The following is a 26269-nucleotide window of genomic DNA, read 5'->3' as shown; positions in this document are numbered from 1 at the left end:
CCTGCTGAATGCCATATACTGAGTTAGATTCTGGTGACAAAAAGGTGAGACAGCCCCTTCATGCAGTGAGCTCACATTAGCAGGGAAGAACACAGGATAACAATACCAAACCCAGAAAAGTCTGCTGACTTATGACAGAAGGATTCCTAATTCAGATTGGAAAAGTAATGAAAGGCAATCTAAGAAAGCTCCTCAAAGGAGCAAAACCTTTAAGGAAAAAAGGTAGGAAGGCCAGAAAACCAGAATATGCAAAGCAGAGAGAAGGCTGTTGTGTGTGTGTGTGTGTTTTTTTTTTTGAGATGGAGTTGTCACCCAGGTTGGCTCACTTTAACTTCCGCCTCCTGGGTTCAAGCAATTCTCCTGCCTCAGCCTCCCAAGTAGCTGAGATTACAGGTGTCCACCATCATGCCTGGCTAATTTCTGTATTTTTACTCAAGATGGGGCTTCACCACATTGGCCAGGCTGGTCTCAAATACCTGACCTCAGGTGATCTGCCCGCCCTGGCCTCCCAAAGTGCTGGGATTACAGGTGTGAGCCACAGTGCCTGGCCTGCTTTTTTTTTTTTTTTTTGAGATGGGAGTTTTGCTCTTCCTGCTCAGGCTGGAGTGCGGTGGCATGATCTCAAGCTCACTGCAACCCCCACCTCTCAGGTTTAGGTGATTCTCCTGCATCACCCTCCCGAGTAGATGGGACTACAGGTGCGTGCTACCACATTCGGCTAATTTTTTTTTGGTATTTTTAGCAGAGACGGGGTTTCACCGTGTTAGCCAGGATGGTCTCGCTCTCTGACCTCGTGCTCCGCCTGCCTCGGCTTCCCAAAGTGCTGGGATTACAGGCGTGAATCACCACGCCCGACCTTCAGTAAGGTTTTAAGGAATAATGCATTAATTAAATAGTGGTGGTTTTCATGCTCTAAATACTAAAAAGTTTCCAATTTCTGCCTGAGTCCAATTCTGATACTATTCCTTTTTGACTCTCTGAACAAGAGAAGTGGGCTTGCTCTTTATTGATTCAACTATTAACACTGGACATGACGATTTGCACATGAGAGAAACCGACACTGGATAGCGATTTCAGGACAGAGAAAAATGCTGAAGGAGAGTTTTTGGTTTTTTTTGAGATGGAGTCTCGCTCTGTCGCCCAGGCTGGAGTGCGGTGGCATGATCTTGGCTCACTGCAACTCTGACTCCCAGGTTCAAGCAATTCTTCTGCCTTAGCCTCCGAAGTAGCTGGGACTACAGGCACGCGCCACCATGCCTGGCTAATTGAAGTTTTTGTTTTTTTTAACTTGACCACTCTTCCTGACCTACATGATCCATTTACCTACCACCAGAAAGACAAAGGTACACAGTCCACAGTTCTTACTTTGAGCCCATTGCTTGGTAAAAGTCTTACCTGATCCAGGAGTGATAAGAGGCCCCTCTAATTCAAGTGCCTCATCTTCAGACTGGTCATCTAGCTTCTTCTTTTTTTTCTTTGTTGGATCTCTGGGTTTCTTTAAGAGAGAAAGTTCTTCGGGGTGTCTGATATCTGTTAAAAAAAATAGATTGTTTTACTAGAACAAAGGAAAATTTAAACACTTTACACTTAGCAAATCTACTGTTTCAAGATAAGAATTTGTAACTTCCTTCTGTATGTCTGAGTTGTGTCAGACATTGATGTCATGCAAAATACTGATTATGACACGTAAACTACCCAAAGCATTCTTAATTCCTAACTATATAATAAATGTAATGACCTCAAAGTGGAGATAACAATCTACTAGGGTACAGAAAGAAAATATTAGAAGCCCTTATTTATATACTCATTTTTAATCTAAAACTGGAAGAAAAATTGAGATTTATATGTCCTTCACTCATAACGTACACATGATAAATGAAGTAAATGTCATGATACTTTTAAATCATTACCAAAACCCAATATTTTTTTTTGAGATGAGTTTCACTCTCATTGCACAGGCTGGAGTGCAATGGAGTGATCTCGGCTCACGGCAACCTCTGCCTCCCAGGTTCAAGTGATTCTCCTGCCTCAGCCTCCCGAGTAGCTGGAATTACAGGCATGTGCCACCATGCCTGGCTAATTTTGTATTTTTAGTAGAGATGGGGATTCTCCGTGTTGATCAGGCTGGTCTCGAACTCCTGACCTCAGGTGATCCACCTGCCTCGGCCTCTCAAGTGCTGGGATTACAGGTATGAGCCAACGTGCCCGGCCCCAAATCCCAAATTTTAATTGATTCAAATATTCTGCCCTGTATGAAATGGCTGCAAGTTTCTGATCTATTTTCATTTGAGGAGTCTGATAACAAGCAAAATGGTTAAATGAAAATAACAAAAGAAATTTAAAATGACCCAAGTAAACACACACACACGCATATAATATTACATATTGCACACCATGTTCACAAATTGCAAGACTCAATTTTGTTAAGAAGTCAATTCTCCTCAAATTAAGCTAAAGATTTAATGAGATGCCAGTCAAAATTCCAATTTGCTTTTCTGTAGAAATTGACAGATTGTAAAATTTATATGAAAATGAGAACAATCCTAGAATAGTCAAAGACATTCTTAAAAAGAACAAAATTGGACGACTTGCACTAACTGATTTTAAGACATCATAAAGCTGTATCAATCAAGATACTGCACTTACTGGCTTTATGATAAGACGTACAGATGAATGAAACAGAAGTGGGCCCCCAAAACAGGCCTACATATGGGTGATCAGAATTTTTTGACAAAGATACCAAGGCAATTCAAGGCGAAGGAAAAACCTTTTCAACAAAGTGCTGAACAATGATTCATATGTATATTTTTAAAGACCATTAACCCTTATAACAATATGCGAAAATTAATTCTAAATGACCACTGATCTAAACACAACAGCCAAAATAATGAAACTAGAAGCATAAGACGACAAAGATTTCTTAGATAGGACACACACAAAAAAGGAACCACAAAAAAATTGCCCTTTATTTAAAAACCAAAAAAACCAACCTACCTACTCTTTAAAAGACACTGTTGAGAAAACAAAAAGACAAGCATATAATGGGACAACATATTTGCAGCGCATATATCTTACAAAAGACTTGTATTCTGAATATATAGAGAGCCCAAACAACTCAAGAAGACAAATGAACTAAGGATCTGGACAATCACTTCATCAAAGAAATATGACCAAGCAGCACATGAAAAGATACTTGACATTATCAGCCATCAGGGAAATACAAATTAAAACCACAGTGAGATAGCGGTATCCACACATCAGAGAGGCCAGCATTAAAAAGACATACTACCCAGTGTCAGTGAGGATGTGAAGAGGAACTTGAACTCTCGTAAGCGGCTGGTGGGACTATTAAATGAGACAATTTTTTGAAAACAGCTCAGCAATTTTGTATAAACATACATGTACCACACAACTCAAGACATTCTACCCCTAATTATTTACTCAAGAAGATGAAAAGCACATTTGTAATAACTTGATTCATAAAGCCAAAACTGAAAATAACCCAGATGGATAAACAAAAATGTGATATTTGCAAACCAATGGTATACTACTTAGACAATGGAACACAACTCATCAATCAGTAAAAAGAAACAAACTATTGACACATGCAATAAAATGAATGACTCTCAAATTTATTATATTAAGTGGAAGACAAATTAGAAAAGAGTATATGTGATTCCATTCATAAAATTCCAGAAAATGCCAACAAATCCGTAGTGACAGAGAGCAGATCAATTTGCTGGGAGCTGAAGTTTGACAGGTGACAGAAATATTCTGAATGTTGATTGTGGTGGTTTCAAAGGTATAAGTATCTGTCACAACTCAAATTTTACACTTCAAACAGATACAGTTTATTGTATCTATTATACCACAACAAAGTTAATTAAAAAACAGTGTGAAATGATGAAGAACCCAAAAATTAACAGTAAAAAAGAAAAGCTGCAGAAAGGAGAAGCAATAGGTCTACAGTCATGCGTCACTTAAGGATGGGGATGTGTTCTGAGAAATGTGTCCTTAGGCAATTTCATTTTATTTTTTGTAGAGATGGGGTCTTGTCATGATGCCAAGGCTCCATGAGTTTGGTCTCCAAACTCCTTGGCCTCCCAAAGTAATGGGATCTATTATAGATGTGAGCCACTGCACCTTTTTTTTTTTTTTTTTTTTTTAAGATGGAGTCTTGCCCTGTGGCCCAGGCTGGAGTGCAGTGGTGCGATCTGGGCTCACTGCAAGTTCCGCCTCCTGGGTTCACACCATTCTCCGGCCTCAGCCTCCCCAGTAGCTGGGACTACAGGCACCCGCCACCATGCCCGGCTAATTTTTTGTATTTTTAGCAGAGGTGGGGTTTCACTGTTATTAGTCAGGATGGTCTCGATCTCCTGACCTCGTGATCCGCCCGCCTCGGCCTCCCAAAGTGCTGGAATTACAGGCGTGAGGCACCGTGCCCGGTCGCTGCATTTATTTTTAAAATTTATTTTAAAAATAAAGTAATTGCACTACGATGTTACAAAAGCTACATCATCACAAGGAGACAGAAAATTTTCAACTCCATTATAATCTTAAGGAGCTATCATTGGATATGTGGTTCATCGTTGGCCAAAATGTTGCTATGCAGCCCATGACTGAGTATCACAATGTCTGCAGCACTACACTATATGCCAGAGTATGAAGAAAACAGACAACACAATTCATATCACTACAAAACTTGTAAAGCTGTAGACTGCTAGTTACTGGATCAAAATTTTACATGTGGCAGTTTACAGCTTTAGGAGCCCATGACATCCACTAGATTCAACCCAGTCTTATAAATTCAGAAAGCTTTTTGTTTGTAGGGGACCTGAAACTAGGATCCTACCATGCTGCCACAGAGTTGATGAGGCACAATTTAAGGTGGAAGCACACAGACAAACTACCTAGATTCAAATCCTAGTTCCACTATTTATTAGCTGTGTGACTCTGGGCAAGCTACTCAGCCTGGTCTGAGTTTCCTCATCTCAAACGAGAATAGTGCCTCAGGAGGTAGCTGTATAAATTAAATGATACATAACAAATGCTTTGTAAGTATTTGTGTCTTAATGTTTTTCCTCTAATTATAAAACGGCTAACAAGAGAGGCCGGGCAAGGTGTCTCACGCCTGTAATCCCAGCACTTTGGGAGGCCAAAGTGGGAGAACTGCTTGAGCTCAGGAGTTCAAGACCAGCCTGGGCAACATAGGAAGACCTTTTCTCTACAAAAAAAAAAATGTTTTTTTAAAATTAACCAGGCATAGTGGTGCACACCTAGAGTCCCAGCTACTCGGGAGGCTGAGGTGGGAAGACTGCCTGAGCCTGGGTGTCCAGGCTGCAGTGACCCGTGACTGGGCCACTGCTCTCCAGCCTGGATGACAGAGCAAGACTATCTCCAAAACAAATAACACACACACACACACACACACACACACACACACACACACACACACACCATGGTAGAAACTTGGAAGTTACCCCCGCCCCCCCGGCAAAAAAATGTAAATAACTGAATCATTTAAAATGTGTTCTTTCAGTACCATAAGACAGGGCAAAAAAAAAATGTGCTTATAAAAGATGAAATATGACTAGTAAATGATCATTTTAACAACTGCGTAATATTCTATGTAAATAAATCATAATTTAATCATTCTTCTAATATTGAGCCCATTATAAATAATATTTAATAATTCTACAAACATCTATGTCCATCTTTGTCCATATTTTATTTCAGAATTCACTGGAGTAGAATTACTGGATTAAAGGTTATAATATAATTTTAAGGCAAAGATGGAAGATGGATATATGTTGTTTTATGTATTTGATTAGTAGTAACGTACATCTTTTCATGTGTTTTTAATAATTTATATATATTTTCTTTTCTCATTTTTCTGTAAGATTTCTTCAAATCAAAGTTAATTTGCACGTAAAAAACTTTCTTCTTTTTTTTGTCCATGTTTAAATAACAAGCCCAAATAAATTATTTTAATAAGTATATGGGTTTTGGTCTGGTTTTCTGTTAGAAACACTCGGTCAGGCACGACAGCTCACGCCTGTAAACCCAGCACTTTGGGAGGCTGAGACGGGTAGAGCACCTAAGGTCAAGAATTTGAAACCAGCCTGGTCAACACAGTGAAACCTCGTATCTACTAAAAATACAAAATTAGCTGGGTATGGTAGCGCATGCCTGTAATCCCAGCTACTCGGGAGGCTGAGGCAGGGGAATCACTTGAACCCAAGAGGCGGAGGTTGCAGTGAGTTGAGATCATGCCATTGCACTCCAGCCTGGGCAACGAGAGTGAAACTCCATCTCAAAAAATAAGAAAGAAAGAAAGAAAGGAACACTCTGGGGCATAAATAACTAGGTTTTCATTTTGTTCTGTATTTTACAGGCTATTTTCTGATGGGTTTTCTGAAACCTGAAAATGGAATTAACAGAAGAACTATCCTGAATGAGTATGTGACCACAGAGTAGGTGACTATAACTGCTCTTCAATTATTAATAAATTTCGGGTAAGTATATCTAGTAAAGAGCAGAAATCATGTTAACAAGTAAATACTTGCTCCTTAAATTCTGCCACTTTCTTGAAAGCATCTAGGCATATCTGATTTTTTTTTTTTAAAACATACTACAGCATTTTTCAGCTAAAGTTACACAATTAAAAATCAAATATTTTCTTCGTTCTTGTATATTTAGGTTATAAAGTTAACCCGCTTATCCTCAAATGTAATTCTTGGGGTTTCATGGATTAGCAATGATTGCTATAATTAGGTAGGTTCAGAAACTCAGAAGTGATTTCAAGTGTATCTTTTGAACCTAAGATTTATCTAATACAGCTGCATCATGATTTCCTAGAGTTATTTTTAAAGGAATAAGATTTAACACATGAAGAGATCTAATGGTTTATGAATTCTACTTTTAATTCACAATGATTCCTCAGCTTTAAATGCCAGTGGGGTCATATGGGGATAAAATAAAGGCATTAGAAAATTCCAAGCCTCTGAATAAGCAGTTGTCTATACTGCTTCAACATTAAGTGGAGGTAGGGTGGTGGTGGGGTAATCTATCTCTCCACCCATTCATTTCTCCAAAGTAAATGAAGTACTAGTATGTGATGAAATATCTAAAAAGTATTGAAGTATAAATAACAAATCCTTATATAACAAATCTCATGCCTTAGATATGATATGCTTCTATCAAAGTCACCACAGGCACTATTTAGTGGGAGACAGTAAAGCAAGCATTACATTTAGAAAAGTTCTCCCAAATGTTTCCGGCATATCCCCGAGGTTTGAGAGTCACCGTACTCCATGATTCAAATGTATTTTTGTTCCTAGGTCATTTTCTGTCTGGCTCACAACCAGGTAGTATTAAATGTATAATAATATGCATATTTACATTAGTAAAAGATTATTAAGTAGCTTTTTCATCAGTCTTAAGTAGATAAAGCAGTTCTTAACTAGATGGGCCCATGAGAATTGCTTGTAAAATCAATAATAACAATATTAAAAATACATGCTGGGGCCATATCCCCAGATTTTTGCAGTAGCTCAGGGCTCCAGCAGCTTGTTTTATAGAAGTTCTGTAGGCAATTCTGATTCCAGCTCTTTTTCTTTTTTTTTTTTGAGACGGAGTCTTGCTCTGTCGCCCAGGCTGGAGAGTGCAGTGGCGCGATCTCAGCTCACTGCAACCTCCGCCTCCCGGGTTCAAGCAATTCCCCTGCCTCAGCCTTCTGAGTAGCTGGGATTGCGGGTGCCTGCCACCACACCCAGCTAAGTTTTTGTATTTTTAGTAGAGACGGGGTTTCACAGTATTAGCCAGGATGGTCTCGATCTCCTGACCTAATGATCAGCCAGCCTCGGCCTCCCAAAGTGCTGGGATTACAGGTGTGAGCCACTGCACCCAGCCTCAAGCTTCTTGATAATCACTAGCTTAGGGAAGGGAGAGAATGAAGGGTAGGAAGAATGACTTCTTATTTTTCTAATGGTAGGTAGTTCCATATTGGAAGTGGGTAGCCATTGGCTGCATATGAAGTGTGAATAAGTGGTTTTCATTTCATTACAACAATAACGAAGTAAACCTAACTCTCCACATTAAGATACTGATTATTTCATTGACATGAGAATTTAGGACTTACTGATTTACTGTATGCCTTGTCTCAAGAAGTAATGAATAGATTTAGAAATCTGTATAAGATTTCTAGATGCGTAAGAGTGGGGCTGGAGAAGAGAATAAATAATTAAACAGAATTTATATCAAAATAAAACATACCCAGAGGACTGTGAGACATGAAAACTTTAAAATGGCCATACCAAAATACTATACTAATTTATGCTCAATTTTACATTTCAATAAGGATAAGCTAGCATTTATGAGGCACTACACAAAGCAGTGCTCTAGAACCTCTATAACAGAATATACAGAAATGAATTGACAGGGGCTCACTGTCACGCAGGCTGGAATGAAGTAGTGTTAGTGTGATCACAGCTCACTGCAGCCTCGACTTCCTGGGCTCAGGCAATCTTCTGGCCTCAGCCTCCCAAAATACTGGGAATGCAGGCCTGAGCCACTACACCCAGCCACAGCAATGAAATTTAATGTTTACTATAATTAGCATATTACCAAACAGAAGACAAATCTAGTCTAATCTATACAGGCTATATAAATACTATACATATAAAAAAGCATGAGGGTGAGGAATTGAGAAACTGAGATAAAGAAGGGTTCTCAGGGAAGATAAAGCTTTCTGGTTAAAAAAGCATATTGAATATGTGCATTTATTTTCACTCCTTTTTAAAAACACGTAAACAATAAAGAAAACATAAACCTATAAGGGCCCCCAAAATGGAAGAAAATATTGGATAATAAATCTCAGAAAAGTTTTGGGAGGCAGAAGTCAGATGGAAGAGTAACTTTGTAAACTGGATAAATATAAAACCAAGGTGTTTGTAGAAGGAGGTACCAATGGGAAACACCCTGATTCACTGTTCTAATCTTCAAACCGAGGCACAGAAAACAGACAGACTACCTGAAAAAATTTAGTCCGCCCCAACGTCCCTTTCCTGTTCCATTACTGAATTAAACTCAGGTAACCTACTCCACAGACACACACCCTTTAGGATCCTTTACAAGCAGAACCTGAACAGCCCTAGGGAAAAGATCTTTTAGATACTGATGTTTGAAAAAGCTTGCTCAATTTGTCTAAATACCTTACAGAGGGATGATGAGCTAAAATCCATACAATATAGAGCTTCCTATAAGGCAATGATAATGCCCCAGGCGGGCGTGGCTCCTGCCTGTAATCTCAGCCCTTTGGGAGGCTGAGGTGGGCAGATCATGAGGTCAGGAGATGGAGACAATCCTGGCTAACATGGTGAAACCCCGTTTCTACTAAAGATACAAAAAAAAAAAAAAAAAAAAAAAAAAAATTAGCTGGGTGTGTGGTGCCAGGCGCCTGTAGTCCCAGCTACTCAGGAGGCTGAGGCAGGAGAACGGAATGAACCTGGGAGGCGGAGCTTGCAGTGAGCCGAGATTGCGCCACTGCACTCCAGCCTGGGCGACAGAGCGAGACTCCGTCTGAAAAAAAAGTGCCCCAGCATTAAACATATGAACAGACTGCCAATGATTACTAGACACTTGAGAAAGGCTTCTGTGGTGGGCAGAATACTAAAGGTTATTTTTTTTTTTTTTTGAGATGGAGTCTTGCTCTGTAGCCCGGGCTGGAGTGCAGTGGCCGGATCTCAGCTCACTGCAAGCTCCGCCTCCCGGGTTTAGGCCATTCTCCTGCCTCAGCCTCCGGAGTAGCTGGGACTACAGGCGCCCGCCACCTCGCCCGGCTAGTTTTTTGTATTTTTAGTAGAGACGGGGTTTCACGGTGTTAGCCAGGATGGTCTCGATCTCCTGACCTCGTGATCCGCCCGTCTCGGCCTCCCAAAGTGCTGGGATTACAGGCTTGAGCCACCGCGCCCGGCCGAGAATACTACAGGTGTAAGATCCCTACCCATGGTTACACAAGCACCAATCTAGGTACTGCTCTGAGGAGTTTTTGCAAATGAATTAAGATTACTTATCAACTCATTTTAGGGAGATTATCCTGGGTTATCTGGGTGAACCCAATGTTAATGACATGAGGCCTCAGGAACAGAAGAGGCAGGCAGAAGAGAGATGAGACAGGAGTGGTCAGATAAATTCCCAGAGAAGACCTTGACTTGCTGTTACTGGCTTTGAAGATAGAGGAAGGGGGCCACAAGCAATGTGGAGAGCCTTTAGGAGTTGAGAATGACCCCTGGCAGACAAGCCAGAGGGAACCTCAGTCTTACAATCACACAGAACCAAATTCTACCACGCAAAATTAATTATCAGAGCCTCCAGGAAGGAATGCAGCCTTGCTGACACCTTAACTTCAGCCACTCAAGAGTCTACAGAGGACATGAGTGAGCCACTGTGTATACATACACCTTTAACCTACAGCGACTGTGAGACAAATTCGTGCTGTTTCGGGCTGCTAAACTTATGGTAATTTGTTATGGCAGCAATGCAACACTAACAAACCTTCCAACAGGAAAGACAAGAGACCAAACAAAAAGAAAAATAACTTATGAGAAACAGACACGACGCAGACTACAGAGAACAAAACACAACATGCTTAATGAAGAGGCTGAGAAAAAGACAATGACATCTACAAGAGATAAACAGGATAATATAAAAAACAATGAGAGGTGGTGTTCACACCTGTAATCCCAGCACTTTGGGAGGCCGAGGTGGGTGGATCACCTGAGGTCAGGAGTTCAAGACCAGCCTGGCCAACCTGGTGAAACCCTGTCTCTACTAAAAATACAGAAAATTAGCTGAGCGTGGTGGAGTGCACCTGTAGTCCCAGTTATTCGGGAGGCTGAGGCAGGAGAATTGCTTGAACCCAGGAGGCGGAGGTTGCAGTGAACCCAGATCGCACCACTGCACTCCAGCCTGGGCAACGACAGCAAAACTCTGTCTCAAAAAAAAGAAGAGATTAAGAAAGAGACTTTAGATATTAACAATGGAGGGGGAAGGGTCCTTTCCATTTATTTTCACTATTCTGTTGAAGTACAACTTATATAAAGTCCACAAATCTTAAATATATTTAAGAATACCTGTGTAACAAACATCCAGATAGAAATACAAAACACTGAAAACTGGCCAGGCGCAGTGGCTCATGCTTGTAATCCCAGCACTTTAGGAGGCTGAGGCAGGTGGATTACCCAAAGTCAGGAGTTCAAGACCAGCCTAGGCAACATGGTGAAACCCTGTCTCTATTAAAAATACAAAAACTAGCCAGGCATGGTTGTGAGTGCCTGTAATCCCAGCTACTTGGCAGGCTGAGGCAGGAGAATCACTTGAACCCGGGAGATGGAGGTTGCAGTGAGCTGAGGTCACACCACTGTACTCTAGCCTGGGTGGCAGAGTAAGACTCTGTCTCAAACAACAACAACAACAACAACAACAACAACAAAAAACAAAAAAAACAAAAACCCAAAACCCAAAACACTGAAAATTAAAATGTGATAATCACCAAAAAAAAAAAAAAAAAGGTCAAGCAAGTGGATCCATCCAAGAACAATGTCTGACTAACAGTAACAGAGAGAACAGAGAAAACAAAGAGGAGGAAATTATCAAGGAAATAATATTATGAAACAACTCCCCATAAATACAAGCAATATCCCCTAGTCAGAAGTCTCCAGCACAATGAATGAAAATAAAACCCTAATCAGGCAGGGCACGTTGTTACAAAATTTCAAAATGGCAGGGAAAAGAACAGATCCCAAAAGTTTCCAGTGAGAAAAGGCAGTCTACAAAAAAGATTAAAAATAAAACTCAAGCTTTTTTTGATGTGTCTACTGCAAGAATGAAGACCATTCTCAGCAATCAGACTGTCGACATTACAGAAAATGTTGACATTACTCTGAAGGGACGCACAGTTATTGTGAAGGGCCCCAGAGGAACCCTGGGGAGGGACTTCAATCACATCAATGTAGAACTCAAGTCTTCTTGGAAAGAAAAAAAAGAGGCTTCGAGTTGACAAATGGTGGGGTAACAGAAAGGAACTGGCTACCGTTCGGACTATTTGTAGTCATGTACAAAACATGATCAAGGGTGTTACACTGGGCTTCCGTTACAAGATGAGGTCTGTGTATGCTCACTTCCCCATCAACGTCATCCAGGAGAATGGGTCTCTTGTTGAAATCCGAAATTTCCTGGGTGAAAAATACATCCGCAGGATTTGGATGAGACCAGGTATTGCTTGTTCGGTATCTCAAGCCCAGAAAGATGAATTAATCTTTGAAGGAAATGACATTAAGCTTGTTTCAAATTCAGCGGCTTTGATTCAGCAAGTCACAACAGTTAAAAACAAGGATATCAGGAAATTTTTGGATGGTATCTATGTCTCTGAAAAAGGAACTGTTCAGTAGGCTGATGAATAAGATCTAAGAGTATCCAGCTACAGAAAGAAGATATCAGATGACTCCTAAGACCTACTTGTGATATTTAAATGATGCAATAAAAGACCTGTTGATTTGGAAAAAATAAAAAACAAAACAAACAAACAAACTCAAGAACATTATTAGGAGGCCAGGCATGGTGGTCATGCCTGTAATCTCAGCACTTTGGGAGATGAAGGTGGGAGGGCTGCTTGAGGTCAGGAGCTCAAGACAAGTCTAGGCAACACAGTGATACCCCGTCTTTACAAAAAATTAAAAGATTAGGCAGGCATGGTGGTACACGCCTGTAGTCCCAGCTACTTGAGAAGCTGAAGCAGGAAGATTGCTTGAGCCCAGGAGTTAGAGATTAGAGTGAGCTGTGATTGTGCCACTGCAGTCCAGCCTGGGCAACAGAGCAAGACCCTGTCTCTTAAGGAAAAAAAAGAAAAAGAAAAAAAGAAAACTATCAGGACTATTAATAGCAACATTGGAAGCCAAAAGATAATTTAACAATGACTTCCAAATTCTGAGGGAAAAATAATTTTTGATCCAACAATTCTATTAAAGGGCAGAATAAAGACAAACACAGTATCTCAAAAATTTACATCCCATTCACCTTTTTCTTACTATCCTGATGGAGAATTCCACCAACATAAGAGAGCAAATTAACACTGAGGAAAACCCAAAAGATAAAATACAAGAGAGAAGAGAAGATAATGCTGAAGGTAAGTCCTAGGGCTGTGACTTTCCACCTTGGCCAAGAAAATATCCACCCCAGAGTGCAAGAGGATGTCTAGGAAGAAAAAAAGAAAAGTGGGGAAATTGACTATAATCTGAAAATGTATTTGATCATGTTGAAAATTAAGGAGAATAACAGAAAGTAAACAAATCAGCAACCGATACATGTTGCAAAAGCAGCAAATAGTAAAAAGACATAGGACACTTTGGGAAGCAAAGATGGGAAAACTGCTTGAGACCCCAGGAGTTAGAAACCAGCCTGGCGCCTGAAATCCCAGCACTTTGGGAGGCCGAGGTGGGTGGATCACCTGCAGTCAGGAGTTTGAGACCAGCCTGGCCAACATAGTGAAACCCCATCTCTACTAAAAATACAAAAACTAAGCTGGGCACAGTGGCTCATGCCTGTAATCTCAGCACTTTGGGAGGCCAAGGTGGGCAGATCACCTAAGGTCAGGGTTCAAGACTAGCCTGGCCAACGTGGTGAAACCCCACATCCACTAAAAATAAAAACATTAGCTGGGCATGGTGGCACGCACCTATAATCCCAGCTACTAAAGAGGCTGAGACAGGAGAATTGCTTGAACCTGGGAGGTGGAGGTTGCAGTGAGCCAAGATCGCGCCATCACACTCCAGCCTGGGTGACAGATAAAGACTCTGTCTCAGAAAAAAAAAAACAAAAAAACAAAAATTAGCCAGGCGTGGTGGCATGTGCCTGTAATCCCAGCTACTCGGCAGGTTGAGGAATAAGAATCTCTTGAACCCAGGAGGTGGAGGTTGCAGTGAGCCGAGACTGCACCACTGCACTCTAGCCTAGGTGACAGAGCAGGACTCTTCCTAAAAAAAAAAAAAAAAGAAAAGAAAAGAAAAGAAAAGAAACCAGCCTGGGAAATATGGTGAGACCCCATCTCTAAAAGGAGGGAAAAAAAAAGGCATACGAGATAGGAAAGGTAAAAATACACATTTTGGCTCGGAAAGTAAAAATGTCTGCTTTGTTAATGTCAACAATGACAGTGATTCAGCCAAAAATTATAACAGTTATAATAAAGAAGAAAGGGTTGAAGCCAGGTGAGGTGGCTCATGCCTGCAATCCCCAGCACTTTGGGAGGCCAGGGCAGGTGGATCACTTGAGATCAGGTGTTCAAGACCAGCCTGACCAACATGGTGAAACCTCGCCTCTACTAAAAATACAAAATTAGCTGGGTGTAGTGGAGTGCGCTTGTAATCCCAGCTACTCAGGAGGTTGAGGCAGGAGAATTGCTTGAACCAGGAAGGTGGAAGTTTCAGTGAGCCAAGATTGCGCTACTGCACTCCAGCCTGGGGGACAGAGCGAGACTTAATCTCCAAAAAAAAAAAAAAAAAAAAAAAAAAAAAGGGATTGAGTAGAAAAACATCAACAGATATCTAAAATTGATAAGAAGTAACAGTATAAGCACATATTTAGAATTATGAAAATAAAAGCCAGAAACAGTAAAATAGTAGAAAGTGGTAGGGAATGCAACCAGGCACTGGGGAGAAATCAGACAGGAAAGTAGTTTCATGGTACAAGCCTTTTTTACTTTAATTCTGCATTTATTGCTTTGATTAAAAAATAATTTAAAAAAATCTTTCGGCCGGGCGCGGTGGCTCAAGCCTGTAATCCCAGCACTTTGGGAGGCCGAGGCGGGTGGATCACGAGGTCAGGAGATCGAGACTATCCTGGCTAACATGGTGAAACCCCGTCTCTACTAAAAATACAAAAAACTAGCCGGGCGTGGTGGCGGGCGCCTGTAGTCTCAGCTACTTGGGAGACTGAGGCAGGAGAATGGCGTGAACCCGGGAGGCGGAGCTTGCAGTGAGCCGAGATCACGCCACTGCACTCCAGCCTGGGAGACACAGCGAGACTCCGTCTCAAAAAAAAAAAAAAAAAAAAAAAAAAAATCTTTCTGCTTACTGAATAAAGAATGCATTGGAAAGAACAAGAATGGATAAACGAGACTGCTTAGGAGGCTCCTGGAGCAGGAAGAGGTGGTGGCTGGAATACCAGAGGAGTGGAGGGTGGAGATGGAGAGAAGTGGAAAGACTGAAGACATACCCTCGAGGCAAAACAAACATTTGGAGGTGATAATGAGATGTGTAGGTGAGGAAGAGGGCAATGCTAAGGATGACTCCCATGTGTCTGGTATGTGTACCTGGGATGGAGAAGCCTTTTACTACTATGGTGATTGCTTGGGGGAAGGCGGACAAGAGGGAGGAGGGAGCACAGAGATTTGGAAAGGAATACCATGAGTTCAGCCTTGAGTGTGTTTCAGTTTAAAATTTTGGTTAAAGAAATGGTTTTGTTATTATACGTAATGCTTCAATGAGCATATGATGGCTTTCTAAGAAAGATGCAAGGCTAGAAGAATATCTAGGAAGAATTAAGAATGGAGGATTTCAAGTAAGTTGGGGTAACAGGAACTTGATTTACTCTCCTGTTTTATTTAAACAATAAGAAATAAAGGAAAAGAAAAACACTTTCAGATATTAGGCAACAAGATATACAAAAGAAAGACTAAAAGGATGAACTGAGTGTACCAGCTTACTGCCTATGGGCAGGGGAGGGGCGCATGGGCCCTGGTCTTGCAGAGTTGAGAGATCTGGAATGGCATTCAGGTATGACAAGGTGGCTAGAACGTGTGGGGCAGGGGACAGGAGAGAAGGGAGCTCCACGGGGAGTGCTCTGGAGGTCTGCAGAGGTGTTTCCTGGAGTCCAGCTGAATCCTATTTGTGCATTTGTTAAGAGGAAGCTACCAGAGACTGCAGAAAGAACGAACGGCTAAAAGAGTTAATGTTCCCATCAAGGAGAGCAGAAAGACCTCTACACAGAGTACTGAGAACCACCCTCAGAAGACTATGACCTCAGTAATGAGGCTAAATTAGTCCTAAGGCTAATGTTGCCTCTGGTCTACCCTAATAAAGCTTCAAAGCAAAAGAATCCAACTAATTCCAAGTAATTTGGTGACCAGAAAAAAAAGTCAAGACTACTCAATACAAAAAAATCCAGCCACTGTGACGCATAATGACACACAGCCAGGAAGGAGTAAAGAGTGGGGGCGGGGAAGCACAAATAACTCAGATGATAGATAAAAAATACTGAAATAGCTATATAAAGATATTCCATGTTTAAGAAACTAGAAGAAAACAAACATAATAAAGAAAAAAATGAAAAATCTATATAAAAATGAAGCCAAAATCAAACTTCTAGTGATGAAAAATACATCTCAAATGAAAAAGGCACTGGATGGGATTAACAGCAGATTAGCAGCAGAAAGATCAATAGACTCGAAGATATGAATAAACCTTAAAAACATGATTTCAGGACACATCATAATCAAATTGCTGATAACCAGGGTAAAGATAAAATCTTCCAAGGCAGACACAAAACATAGAGGAACAATAATAGACTTCTCTGAAATTATGCAAACCAGAAGACAACTGAGGGACATCAATTACTGGGGGGTGAGGGGAAGTTTAGAATTCTTCTCCCAGCTGCAGTATCTTTCAAAAATGAAGGCAAAATCAAAAATTTTTTTTTTTTTTGGAGACAGGGTCTAACTCAGTTGCCCAATTTGGGGTGCAGTGACACAATCTCAACTCACTACAACATTTGCCTTCCAGGCTCAAGCGACCCTCCCTGCTTAACCTCCCGAGCAGCTGGAACTACAGGTGCATGCCACCATGCCCAGCTAATTTCTTGGTATTTTTTGGAGATGGGGTTTCGCCATGTTGCCCAGGCTGGTCTCGAACTCCTGGGCTCAAGTGATCTTTGGCCTCCCAAAGTGCTGGGACGACATGTAGGCATGAGCCACTGTGCCTGGACCAAATCAAAACTTCTATAAACAAAAGGTCAAAACTTCATCACCAGTAGACTTGCACTATAAAAAGAGAGGCGTATGAAGTTCTTAAGAAAAAGGAGACCACATGGAAAGGATACTTATAAAGAGCACTGAAAAACGGGAAATATGTGATATGAAAGACCATTTTGCTCATTTTTAAATACTTTACTGCTTTGGGGGAAAATAACATTGTAGGGTTTAGCATATATAGGAGTAAAATACATGACACAAAAAGGACACGAAGGAAGAAATGAAACTAAACTGCTGTAAGGTTATTATACTATGTGTGAAGTAGTGTATTATTTGAAGGTAGACTGTGAATAAGTTAAAGTCATATACTGTAAACCCTAGAGCAACCACTAAAATGGCAAAATGAAGGTCGTAATAGCTAGTAATTCACAAGTGGAGATCAATGTAATCAAAACACCTCCCCCCCAAAAAAAACCCCACCAAAAACCCCTTAATGTACCAGAAAGGAAGGAAACAGAAAAGAAATGGGACAACAGAGATCACAAATTGGTCTTCACCAAAATGAAAACTTTTGCTCTTAGAAAACACTGTTAATGAAATGGTAAGCCACAGATTGTGAGAAAATATTTGCAAAACATATCCAAAAAATTTCCATATCTGGGATATGCAAAGAATGCTTACAACACAATCAGATGGCAGCCTAATTTAAAAGACAGGCAGGCGAAGGATTCAGACACCTCATCATTATATGGGTGGCAACTAAGCACATGAATAGATGCTCAACAACATTAGTCACTAGGGTAATGTGAATTAAAGCCACAAGGAGATAGGCTCTGACACCTGCTAGAATACCCCAAACTGAAAAATGTTTCAAGGAACAGAGCAACTGAAACTCTCAAGTACTGCCAGGCAGAATGCAAAATAGCACAGTCACTTTGGAAAAGAATTTGGCTATTTATTACAAGGTGAAACATCCACTTATCATATGACCCAGAAACCTACTCATAGCTTTTACTGCTCTTGAGTAAATACCTATGTTCACAAAGACCTGTAAGTGAATGGTCACAGAAGCTTTTTAAAAAATTAAAAGCCCCAGCCCTTCCACTGGTGAATGGATAAACAAATTATGGTATATCCATACAACAAAGTACTATTCAGTAACAAAATGGCGTTGATAACACACAGTAATATGGATGAAGGTCAGAAGCATTATGCTAAGTAGAAAAAGCCATACAGAAAAGACCAAATACTGTAGGATTCCATTTTTATGACATTTTAGAAAAGGCAAGACTATAGTGGTAGAAGGCAGGTAAGTGGCTGGCAGAGGTCAGAAGGGTAAAGAGGACTGCCAGCAGAGGGGCATGAGGGGACTATCCTATATCTTGCTGGTGGTCCATTAGTCAAAATGCACTGAATTTTGCCATTACGATTATTTTACCTTAAATTATACCTTAACAAAACTGATCAAAAGGATAAATAAAATTAAAGGACACAGCTTATAAGATGTCCCTTGGGTCCTCTCCTTAATAAAAATTTCATTTTTTATTTCTTTAAACTCCTGGCTCTATTGCTCAATTCGACTGACTAGATACTAAAAAGGGCATTTGGCAGGTCTGCTGATCGGCTAACTGACTTGCCATTTCTCAGCCCTCTTGCTTGCGGTTAGTATACGGAAACTGGAAAAGTTAAGTGATATTCATGTTTTGCCAGTCTCCCTTGCAGCTAAGGGCAGTCATATGACCTAAGGTGGGCCAGTAGCATGTGAGGGGGGCTTCCGGGATGTTTTGCTTTGCTGTTAGGACACAGGTGTGGAATGCAGCTATAGGTTGAGCACCCCTAACCTGACTAAAATGCTCCAATGAGCATTTCCGTTGAATGTCACACTGGCAGTCATAAAGTTTCGAATTTTGGAGCATTTCAAATTTCAGATGAGGGCTACTCAATCCATGTATGCCTGGAGCTCTAGGAAGCATCTTACAATCATGAGGCCAACCTGACATGCTGAGGGATGAGGAACTGAGGGATGGAAAGAGTTTGTCCTTGAAGACACAACTGAACAATGAATCCAGTTCCAGCAACCACTTCATTTTCTCAAGTAACTTCTTCTGTGAAAAAGAAGGCTCTTAATAGTTTAACGCACTGTTAAATCTAGATTTCTGGCCGGGCATGATGGCTAACGCCTGTAATCCCAGCACTTTGGGAGGCTGAGGCAGGTGGATCACTTGAGGTCAGGAGTCCAGGACCAGCCTGGCCAACATGGCGAAATTCCACCTCTGCTAAAAATACAAAAATTAGCCGGGTGTGGTGGTGGGCACCTGTAATCCCAGCTACTCAGGAGGCTGTGGCAGAATTGCTTGAACCTGGGAGGTGGAGGCTGCAGTACAAAAAAGCAGTTTAAGTAACTCGTTCCATCTTTATTTAAAAATCCCCTCATGCCTGTAATCCCAGCACTTTGGGAGGCCAAGGTGGGCAGATCGTGAGGTCAAGGGATTGAGACCATCCTGGCAAACACGGTGAAACCCTGTCTCTACTAAAAATACAAAAATTAGCTGGGTGTGGTGGTGCACGCCTGTCGTCCTAGCTACCTGGGAGGCTGAGGCAGGAGAACCGCTTAAGCCCAGGAGGCAGTGATTGCAGTGAGCCGAGATTGCACCACTGTACTCCAGCCTGGCAACAGAGAAAGACTCCATCTCAAAAAAAAAAAAAAAAAAAAGGGGCCAGGTGCGGGGGCTCACGCCTGTTACCCCAACACTTTGCGAGGCTGAGGCGGGCGGATCACGAGGTCAGGAGATTGAGACCATTCTGGCTAACACAGTGAAACCCCGTCTCTATTAAAGATACAAAAAATTAGCCGGGCATGGTGGTGGGCGTCTGCAGTCCCAGCTACTTGGGAGGCTGAGGCAATAGAATGGTGTGAACTTGGGAGGCAGAGCTTGCAGTGAGCTGAGATCGCGCCACTGCACTCCAGCCTGGGTGACAGAGGAAGACTCTGTCTAAAAAAAAACAACAACAAAAATCCAATCTTTATTGTTACCACTAAGACAAAGCTTTTGTACAGAGTTCTTACGTACAGCTTATTTACCTAAACCACTTTAATAATTACAAACATTTAAAGCCCATTTGAGCTTCAGTCAGTCTGAGTTCTATTCCACTAGCATTTTGTGCTTCTCTATCCCTATCAGATAGATTCTTCTTCACAAGGCTAGAACAGAAAGAGAGAAAATAGGAATGAATTAGCATGTATCTAATGCAGAAAGACCCAAATGCCATGTCCTATTGATAATATAGAATGGTCACAAGCTCTAAACACAAAATATGTTCTTTTATAGTAGTTCTCTGTCGATTGTCAGATTTTGGGAGAAAAAGTTTCATTTCCTCTCAATAAGGCTCTTCATTTGTGAAGCCTGCGTGCCAGAATACATGACATTAAAAAAAAGACTTTCTTTGCCAACAGTCTTTCTGTCCAAAAGAAAAGGAAAATGCAACAAAAACTTCAAATTACACAGAAGCACTGATCTGAAAGTACGTTTTTGGAAGAAAATAATTATTATACAGAAGCATTTTCTCAAGAGTTAAATTATAAAAGATAATTTTTACCAAATTAAAAGCTTGGAAATGTCAGTGTTCAGCAAAAGTAGGTATTTCCCTTTAAATGGTGTTCTGTTGGTCTTGCATCACTGTCCTTTTTCAGTGGTTGGCACACTCTTCACATTTACTTGGTGATCTTAGGTAACAATGTATTTTGGTAGCAATAGAAATGTCCTCATCTTTCTTAGTTTTAATTCTACTGCTCATACAGTAAGTAAGCAAAAGCCACAAAAGTAGACACAAGAGAGTTAAATTAATTAAGTCACAATGACCACTACTTAGTGACTTCATTTTAATTTGGGGGAAATATTTAATAACGGGTTGAAAATTAAGTAATCTAAAATAATTAACAGAAAGAAACCCTAATTATTCCTGGGAAGAGGTATACACTGTCACTTCAGTGTTTCAGTTTCAGTGGTGAAAAAAAAATAAACCGCTAGACTAATGTTTTCCATAATGTAATTCGGGGGTTGGCAAACTTTTTCCATAAAGATAGTAAATATTTTAGGGTATGCAGCTCTACTCAACACTGCTGCTGTAACACAAAAGCAACCACAGACAATACCTAAGCCAATGAATGTAGCTGTATTCCAACACAACTTTATTTATGAACATGGGAATTTGAATTTTTATAATTCTCACAGCATAAAAAATATTATTTTAATTTTTCTTAACCCTTAAAAAAATGTAAAAGCCTAATGATAATTAGTTCCTGAGCTACACAAAAGCAGGCTGCAGGCCGGAGTTTGCCAACACAATTTAATCACTTGGCAAATCAACTACCCTTCCCTCTTTCCTAACACACATATGAAAATTTTATAGACTTCCAAGGAATATTTTATAGCAATAACAGTGTTAAATTATGTATTAAATATGCATTTATTAAATATGTATTACATTATTATCTAAGGCCAATTAGCTGTTTTCTTATTTATTTCTGTAGCCAAACCTCAACTGTATAACTATTTGACTGGATCTTTATGCCCTAGTTTTTCTCCCGGTTTCCTCCAAATGGGGACCCCATCTTAGGAACCCTGCTCTGTGATACTGACTCCAACTCTACCCCCAATTCTTCATGATGTTAAGCAGACTGCAGCATAGAGCCTGCTATCAGATAACCCTCTTCCCTGTCGTGCTGCCAGCATGTGAAGACATCTATATATTCACACATGTCAAGTACTTGGGCTCTCACCGAACACTGTGATCATCTAAATTTTATGTATCTCCTAGATTTCTGAAATCTGTGTCCTTGGTATCTGCTCTTTCATGTAAACATGACTAGTCTATAAAGCACAATCCCTTTTGTTTCAGACAATTTCATAATCAAGTGCCTTAGTTCTTGGAGTATTCTCTAATATATCCACAAATAAAATTACCACTCATTAAGACCCTCTCTTTTCTGTAGAAAAGACTTTAGTCTTATAACTTATCAAAATCTTATGTAAATTTCTACCCATTAATACTGACAGTGCACAGACCCTTAACAGCTGTTAAGACTGTTTAGAGGAAATATAATGTAACTACCCAATGGAGCAGAAATTCCCTGAACATCCTGTAACAGATCACTACTTTTTTTTTGAGACAGAGTCTTACTTTGTTGCCCAGGCTGGAGAGCAGTGGCGTGATCTTGGCTCACTGCGACCTCCACCTCCCGGGTTCAAGTGATTCTCTTGCCTCGGCCTCTCAAGTAGCTGGGACCACACGTGCCACCACGCCCGGCTACTTTTTGTATTTTTAGTAGAGACGGGGTTTCACCATGTTGGCCAAGCTGGTCTTGAACTCCTGGCCTCAAGTGATCTGCTTGCCTCGGCCTCCCAAAGTGCTGGGATTATAGGTGTGAGCCACCATGCCAGGTCATAGATCCTTACTTTCCATTTGATCCCAGTGATAGGATTAACTGATCCTTATTTCTTTATTCCATCATTTTTTCCTCTTATTCATTCAATTAATGTTCTCTAAGGCCATGCCCTATGCTGAGAATACAAAGATGGAAAGGCATGTTTCTGACTTTAGAAGTTTACATTCTAGAGAAAAACAAAAACATAAAAAGCTAAAAGTGGTTTTGATCCTTGAATGAAAAATAGCTTTCTTGTTTATACAAATATTACATATTAAATTGTTAAAAACAGCAACAACAAGAAAACAATTGGGGATAAAAAGCACATACTTGATATATCACCCTGAGATAACCTCTGTCAACATTCTAGTGAAATACTTCCAAGTATATCTCTAGGTGAATATTTAAACATAAATGGGATAATGTAGATATGCTTACTATATAGTATCTTTTTGTAATCTAAATTTAAAACATTGCAAACGCAAAATTCTAACACTATGAGATCCCCCAGGAGTAAATGGGCCAATATACTCAATGCATGGATGAGTGCTCTCACTGGATATGGCTTTGTCCTTAGAAGCTGGATGTTGCGGCCATGTATGCCACTAGAATGAGGTATTTGCCATCCTGGCTTGAGTCACGAGTTCCTGACTCAAAGTTCTAGGAGACATTTCTGATGTGCATGTAACCTAGACCTGGCCAACTGCCTGCACTCTATCTATGAGGAGGGTTGGGAAACAACTATCTGGACTTTATGGTTTCTCTAAGAGGGAGGTGGGCTTTGTCTCACACAACTCATAAGGTATGACATTTCCAAAACACAGAGCCAGAGGTTCAGATGCCATGCAGCCAAAAACAGTAGTAGTAGTAGGAGGAGGAGGAGGAGTAATAATAATGGAAGACCAACTACCCACTACAGATATATTTAGGAAGGTGGAGCAGTATTAGTGTAACAACCTGAAAATCTTCTCAACATCTAACTTCATTCTACACAGCAGAGAGTGGAATGAAGAATGAACGCATAAAACATTTTATAGGAAAAAATCTATGAGATTTGATGACAGCATGAGGCCAGTGAAGATAGGCATAATGAAGTAAGGTATAAGGAGCTCTAGATTCTTGTCACAGAGAGTGACAAGAACCACTTAGGTGACAAGAACCACTTAGGTGGGTTCTTGTCACTCTCTGTGTGATCTTGGTCAAGTCACTCCCTAAGCTCCATTTGGTTACATGCATTCTTGAGTTAAAGGCACTAACAATTAAAACAAAAAACAGGCTAGGTGTGGTGGGGCTCCTGCCTGTAATCCTATCGCTTTGGGAGGCAGAGGCAGGTGGGCTGCTTGAGCACAGAAGTTAAAGACCAGCCTGGGTAACATAGCAAGACCCTGTCTCTACAAAAAAATACGAAAATTAGTCAGGCATGGTGGTGCATGCCTGTGGTCCCAGCAACTTGGGAGGCTGAGGCAGGAGGATTGCTTGAGCCCAGGAGGTCAAGGATGCAATGAGCTGTGTTCACACCACTGCACTCCAGCCTGGGTGACAGAGCAAGACACTATCTCAAAAAGCAAAAAACAAAACAAAACAAAACAGGAAAAGATCTCCCCCCAAACAACAACCAATATTAAACTCAATGTCAAATGTTAAAAGCATTTCCATTTAAGTCAGGAACAACACAACAATAGTCATCATTACTGCTATTATGCAATACTGTGCTAGAGGTTTAATCGAATACCATAAGATAAATAAGATGTATAAAAATGGGAAAGGAAGAGAGAAAAGTTATTATTTAGAAGAGATATGATTGTTTACATAGAAAATCCAAGAGAAGGCCAGGCGTGGTGGCTCATGCCTGCAACCCCAGCACTTTGGGAGGCCGAGGCAGGCGGATCCCCTGAGGTCGAAAGTTCCAAACCAGCCTGGCCAACATGGCAAAACCCCGTCTCTACTAAAAATACAAAAATTAGCCAAGTATGGTGGTGCGCAACTGTAGTCCCAGCTACTTGGGAGGCTGAGGCAGAAGAAGTAGTAGAAACCAGGAGGTGGAGGTTGCAGTGAGCCGAGATATTACCATTGCACTCCAGACTGGGTGATGGAGGGAGACTCTGTCTCAAAATAAATAAATAAATAACAAAAAATAAATAAAAAGTAAAAAATAAGCAAATCCAAGGGAATCAATAAATTATCAGAATTTATCAAAGAGTTCAGCAAGGTATCAGATATTAGATTATAAGAAAAAAATATACAGCATTCCTAATAGCAGTATCCAATTAGAAAAAGTATAAAGCCCCTGGAAGAAACCTTTTTTAAAAAAGTACAATATCTTTCTAGATAAAATGTTATTTAAGGACAAAAAACGTAACTTCAACAAAAGGAGATTTTATTCATGAATGGAAAGACCTACATAAAATTAATGCATGCATTTCCAATCAATTACTATGGAATTTTCCCTGGAAATTAACAAACTATTTCAAATTTCATATAGAAACATATAATTCCAAAATCAACTCACGCAATTCTGAAAAACAGCAAAGAAGGGGTACTTGCCCTACCAGATACAGAGATTTATTATGAAGCTACAGAAATTCAAACAGTGTACTATCCATGTAAGGACATATAAATGGATCGATGGAAAAGAATAGAGCATACAAAAACAGATCCACACAACATGGAATTTTGGTTTATGACAGAGCTGACATTATGCTTATGTGGAGAAATAACAGACAATTCAATAAACAGTGTTGGCTAGCATTTTCTCCTAAAATATGCTATACTACATCTCTATTTCACAAAACACACAAAAGTAAATTCTAAGTAGATAAAAGTGGTAAACGTGAAAAACAAAACTCTAAGAGTACTAGCAGAAAATACAGATACCTGTAATTCAAAATAGGAACAGCTTTTTTAAATACCCCAAAAACACAAACCAGCGTTAACTTCTACATGACCAAAAAAGACAAAAATAAAAAGTAAATAAAATTAATCATGAACAAAGATTTAAGATATTAAACAGACCAGGAGAAATTATTTGCAGCACATATTAGAATTTATAAAGAACTACAAATCAATGGTGAAAGATAAAAGAAGAATGGATGAACAGACACATGTCCACTTGAAAGCCTGCGTACAGATGTTTACAGCAGCTTTATTCAAAACAAAGCAACCAAGTGAGGGGATAAATAAGCTGTGACACATCCAAAAGATGGAATATTATTTAGCACTAAAAAGAAATGAGCTGGCCTGGCGTGGTGGTTCATGCTTGTAATCCCAGCACTTTGGGAGGTGGAGGTGGGTGGATCGCCTGCGGTCAGAAGTTCGAGACCAGCCTGGCCAACGTGGTGAAATCCCATCTCTACTAAAAATACAAAAATTAGCCCGGCTTGCTGGCAGACGCCTATAATCCCAGCTACTTGGGAGGCTGAGGCAGAAGAACTGCTTGAAGACGGGAGGCAGAGGTTGCAGTGAGCCAAGATCGTGCCACTGCATTCCAGCCTGGGCAACAGAGCGAGATTCTGTCTCAAAAAAAGAAAAAAAGAAGCAGCAGCAGCAGCAGAAAAAAAAAGAAATAAGCTATCGAGCCACAAAAAAACACGGAGGAAAGTTAAATGCCTATTATGAAGTGAAAGAAACCAATATGAAAAGGCTACATACTGTATGAGTCCAAGCATATGATATTCCGGAAAGGGCAAAATTAGGTAAAAGGATCAGTGGTGGCGATGAGGAGAGAGGGGTGAATAGGCAGAGCACGGGAAGATTTTTTGGACAGTCAAACTATTCTGTATAATACTACAATAGTAGATACATATGAGTACGTATTTTTCCAAGCC

The 26269-nt window shown here is 40.4% G+C and overlaps 1 protein-coding gene, 1 long non-coding RNA gene and 1 pseudogene across 8 annotated transcripts in view; 2 read left to right on the top strand and 1 right to left on the bottom strand.

Moving 5' to 3' along the window:
- LOC105481933 (FERM domain containing kindlin 2) overlaps positions 1-26269 on the bottom strand; it is a 97682-nt gene that overhangs the window by 37040 nt on the left and 34373 nt on the right. For all 7 annotated transcript variants that reach the window (XM_071100170.1, XM_071100171.1, XM_071100173.1 and 4 more), the window contains one exon: positions 1396-1530. In XM_071100170.1, the coding sequence (XP_070956271.1) occupies positions 1396-1530 (135 nt within the window). The remainder of the gene's footprint in view (positions 1-1395; positions 1531-26269) is intronic.
- The window catches only part of LOC112426669 (uncharacterized), a 148165-nt gene that overhangs the window by 108233 nt on the left and 13663 nt on the right, over positions 1-26269 (top strand). The window contains exon 4 of the long non-coding RNA XR_003018057.2: positions 6395-6515. This is a non-coding gene — a long non-coding RNA (uncharacterized lncRNA). The remainder of the gene's footprint in view (positions 1-6394; positions 6516-26269) is intronic.
- On the top strand, positions 11885-12562 carry LOC105481811 (large ribosomal subunit protein uL6 pseudogene; annotated as a pseudogene).

The sequence above is a fragment of the Macaca nemestrina genome, chromosome 7, assembly GCF_043159975.1.
Source record: "Macaca nemestrina isolate mMacNem1 chromosome 7, mMacNem.hap1, whole genome shotgun sequence".
In the NCBI taxonomy this organism is placed as follows: Eukaryota; Metazoa; Chordata; class Mammalia; order Primates; family Cercopithecidae; genus Macaca; species Macaca nemestrina.
This window is presented reverse-complemented; position numbering and strand designations above follow the sequence as displayed.